Here is a 4,168-nt window from a genome sequence, read left to right as displayed (position 1 = left end):
CCTGCCTTTTCAAGGGCAAACGGGCGTCCCGTGCCAGGCCTTCTCTACCTAGCAGGCCCGAATGCTCGGCGGCTCCGGCGGTCGAGCGAAACAGGCAGCTCCCCACCTCCCCGCCGGCGGCGCCGCCTCCCCGCCCTCCTCTAGCTCGACGCGGGGTTGTCCCTGCGAGGGGTAGGAGGTGGTGCCGCCGCGGGCAGCTGCCGTTGTCGTCGTCGCGCGGCCCCTCGTCCCAGCCTGGGCGGCCTCCCCGCCCGTCCTTCGGCCCGTGCCTGCCGGAGGAAAGCGCCGTGACGACGAGAGGCTTCGGGCCGGGCAGCGAGCGACGGAGGCTGGAAATGGCGGCTGGAACGAGCTAAGGTCCGGCGGACGGGAACCAGCACCAAGTCGCCCGGGCTTGCTCGCCGCCGGAGGGTCGCCATGAGGCTGCTCCGGGCGCTGCTGAGGAGCGTCTCCCCCGCCACCATCCCTCAGCAGGTGGACTTCTATTGCCGCTTCTCCCCGTCCCCCCTTTCCATGAAACAGTTCCTCGACTTCGGTGAGTGGGCGCTGAAGCGTGGGGGAAGTGATCGGCGCCTGCCTGCCTTCTTCCTTGCCTTGCCTCCCCCGACCCCCCGTTTCCCCTCAGGCACTCCTCGCCCCACTCTTGACCCCTCCATTTTCCGGCCCACTTTCAGCAGTGTCGAGCCACCAGGCCTCTGCCGATTCTGGTACCTCGAGGGACAGGCCCAGGCCCCGCAGCCAATCGTTGCAAAGGCGCCCCCTCCGCCGCCCCTTCTGGAGCGCCGAGTGTCCCGGTTAAAGGGAACGAGGCCTCGGCTGCACTCCAAAAGAGTTTTGGAGACTCGCTCGTTGAGTGTTGAGCAGGGCAGGCTTGTTGTGCAGAGTGACCCCGGCCTCAGAAGCCCCACTGCAAGCAAAGCGACTGCAGTCTAAACTCACTTGTGCAAAATGACTTCAGTCTAAGTGCAGGCCTGTGCGGAGTGACGGCCGTCAGAGGTCGTGGATCGCGACGCACCTAGATTGGAGTCACTCTGCATATACGGTTGCATTTAGGGTTGCCACCTCCAGCTTGGGAAATATCTGGAGATTTGGGAGGAACGGGGGAACACCATTTTCTCCGGGTGAATTGATCTCTGTCTCTTGGAGATCAGTTGTCAGGCCCCTAGCCAGGATTTTTTAAGTCGGGGGCATTTAAATTTCTTAGGGGGCTCTGGCTAATCGAATTAAAGGGATACCTGGCTCCTTCCCCGCACCTGCCAGTGCTCAGGGGTCCTGGGCTAGATGGGAAGTTGTGGGGCCTTGCCAGTAAGTGAGAGGGCCTAGCCCTGAGATGCCCCAGTGTAGCTACAGGTCTGTCCGTTGTAATACCAGGAGATCTCCAGCCACCACCTGGAGGTTGACAACCCTATCACTGCAAATGGCACACTAGACTCTAGCTCTGTAACTCCACTTACTAGACAGCTAACAATTATTTGGGTTGGAAGGGGGGGGGAGAAACCATATTAGGATAAATAAATGGGAGTCTCAGCACCATGAAGACTTTTATTCCAACATAATCTTCCATGGACTGAGCCCAGTTCTTCAGATGCTGTGAATGGATCTTCGCTATGTGGACCTTTTTATTTAGTTACTTAAAATATTTATGTGTCTGCCTTTCTCCTGACAAAGGCAGTACCTAAGGCAGGTAACAACAAAGTGCAATACACAGCAAATATACAGTACCAGCTACCATTTGCCAAAAACAGTCATATATTGGAGAATGAGGGGGAAAGCAGCCTTGTTTTTGCCTTAATGATCTTATCTTTGTACATAAAATGTCTACATAGTGACTGCATCTGAAGGAACTCGAAAGGGATTCCATTCCACCAAAGCTTATGTTGGAATAGCATTTTGGTGATTTTTGTGCTGCCACGAGGCTCCTGTTTATTTTTACAAGGCAGCTTGCTAGTCAGAATGTGATGAGAACGGGACCTGTGGGTTTAAAAGCAATCTTTGAGAAGTTTGTCCAAGTTCTCTAGGTTAATGCATAAAACTACTTTTTCTTGCAAGGAAAATTACAGTGTGGCTGTTTGAGTTAATAACACGAGATTGGTGCTGTTGTGCTGGAGTGAGAAACATCACAGTGAAATGAATCCAGGTTTTATACATCAACGGTTATTTGATATAGTACTTTTTCCTCTCTTGCACAGTCATGTGACCGGACCTTTTTCTTTAAGTAATAGTGCTAGTGTTAAATGCATATCCTTTTTCACCTGTCTGAATGTTCCTTGTTTCAAAAGCTTCCAATTTCAGATAACTCACAGTGCTAACTCTCCATATTTTTATATCTTCCTTCTAAAGTTCTTATAAAGTTAGCTGGACACACAAGGCTAGGCAAAGATAAGTTTGTTTTAACTGTTTTTTTCTTTGTCAAAGTTGCAAACAGGCCCATGTAAACATGCAGTATATTGCATCAGCCAAACTGTAGTAACCATTATCTCTTGAAAATCAGTAATGTTACACATTACACATCTGCAAGCACCAGGCTTTATAATAGTTTAGCAATATTTCAGTAGTGCATCTCAAAGCTAAACTGGCTCTTAGTCCATTGTTGTATCCAGTTGTTTATTGCATCATCGCAATTTGTGATATTGAGGTGGCATAGCAGCCAGTGTATCTCATTCTTACAATGTATCTAATGACAGAAAAATTCTCAGGGATGATTTGTCTTTTAGGAAGCAATTTTATGTGATGCATGAATATCAGTGTTTGGTGCCTGCACTGCTGAATAGTGTAAAGAATTGTGAAGAAGGGCCATTCTTGTTTCCAGGGATGTGGAGAAATGAATCGGGAATAAAACGGCCAATATCATAATGCCCCTGTATAGATCTATGGTGTGGCCTCATTTGGAATACTGTGTATAATTCTGATCACTGTATCTCAAAATGGACATTGCGGAGCTGAAAAAAGTACAAAGGAAGGCAACCAAGATGATTAGGGGGTTGGAGCACCTTCCCTATGAGGAAAGGCTGATGAGTCTGGGACTTTTCAGTTTAGAAAAGAGACGACTAAGGGGGGGACATGGTAGAGGTTTATAAAATGATGCATGGGATGGAGAGAGTTGACAAAGAGAACGTTTTCTCCCTCTCCCAAAATCCTAGAACTCATGGGCATCCAATGAAGCTGATGGGCAGTAGGTTCAGGATGGACAGAAGGAAATACTGCTTTATACAGAGAGTGATTAAAATGTGGAATTTGCAGCCAGAAGATGTAGTGATGGCCACAGGAATAAACAACTTTAAAAGGGGATTAGATAGACTTATCCTCCATGAATCTATCAGTGGCTACTAGCCATGGTGACTGAGGGGAAATTAAGGAATGGATGAGAGAAAAATGAGGTGTGTAAACAATGAGAGCCCTGACCTGGCTAGCTCGATCTTGTCAGATCTCAGAAGCTAAGCAGGGTTGGCTCCGCCTTGTATTTGGATGGGAGACCTCCAAGGAATACCAGGGTAGTGACGCAGAGGCAGGCAATAGCAAACCACCTCTGAACATTTCTTGCTTTGGAAACCCTATGGAGTTGCCATAAATCAGCTGTGACTTGATGGCAAAAAGAGAGGGAGGGAGAGGGACACAATACAGGGTGGGAAGGAATTCACCAGTGTTCTGGGGGCTGTTAGCCTCTCTAAGAACCCAGATTCTTTCACTTTAACCCTTTGATTAATTGGAGAACATATTAAGTGCCCTTCTGCCTGTAAAAAGCGTTTGGTGTGATTTCAAATAGCGAAGAAATAAAATGAGCAATTATGGATTCCAAGGGAGGCTTCTAGCTGTTTGCAGGAACCCCAAGGTTTACGCTGTTGGGCTGCACCAAAAGGCATCACACTGGCTGTTGCCTTGCTGTCTCGCGTGAGAGGCAAATGAGGCAGGTGGACAGCTCGGGTTCTCTAATCTTACTTCCCCCCACCCCTTCCTGAGAGCCTGGATCAGCATAGACTATGATTATGGCCATGTGGCCTTGCTTGCTTTCGGTGCAAAGCTTACCTACACTGAATTTCTAGGTGCGTGGCATGCAGATACTGGACTGTCTGCTGTGGTTCTCTCCCCCCCTCCCCCTCCCAAAAAAGTGCTCTTGTTAATCTGCCTCTTAGCAGATGCCCTTACAAAGGTGGAGAAAATCTTTTCGGTC

At 49.1% G+C, this 4,168-nt stretch overlaps 1 protein-coding gene across 1 annotated transcript in view; it reads left to right on the top strand.

Annotated features, from left to right (window-relative positions):
* Window positions 1–54: 54 nt before the first annotated feature.
* Window positions 55–4,168, top strand: part of PDK1 (pyruvate dehydrogenase kinase 1) — a 22,573-nt gene continuing 18,459 nt past the window's right edge. The window contains exon 1 of the mRNA XM_015407276.1: window positions 55–535. Within this exon, the coding sequence (XP_015262762.1) occupies window positions 418–535 (118 nt within the window). The 5' untranslated portion in view covers window positions 55–417. The remainder of the gene's footprint in view (window positions 536–4,168) is intronic.

This window comes from Gekko japonicus, unplaced genomic scaffold (genome assembly GCF_001447785.1).
Source record: "Gekko japonicus isolate JY-2015 unplaced genomic scaffold, Gekko_japonicus_V1.1 scaffold66, whole genome shotgun sequence".
NCBI classification, from domain to species: domain Eukaryota; kingdom Metazoa; phylum Chordata; class Lepidosauria; order Squamata; family Gekkonidae; genus Gekko; species Gekko japonicus.
Note: the sequence above shows the minus strand (reverse complement) of the source record. Positions and strands in the feature narration are given on the sequence as shown.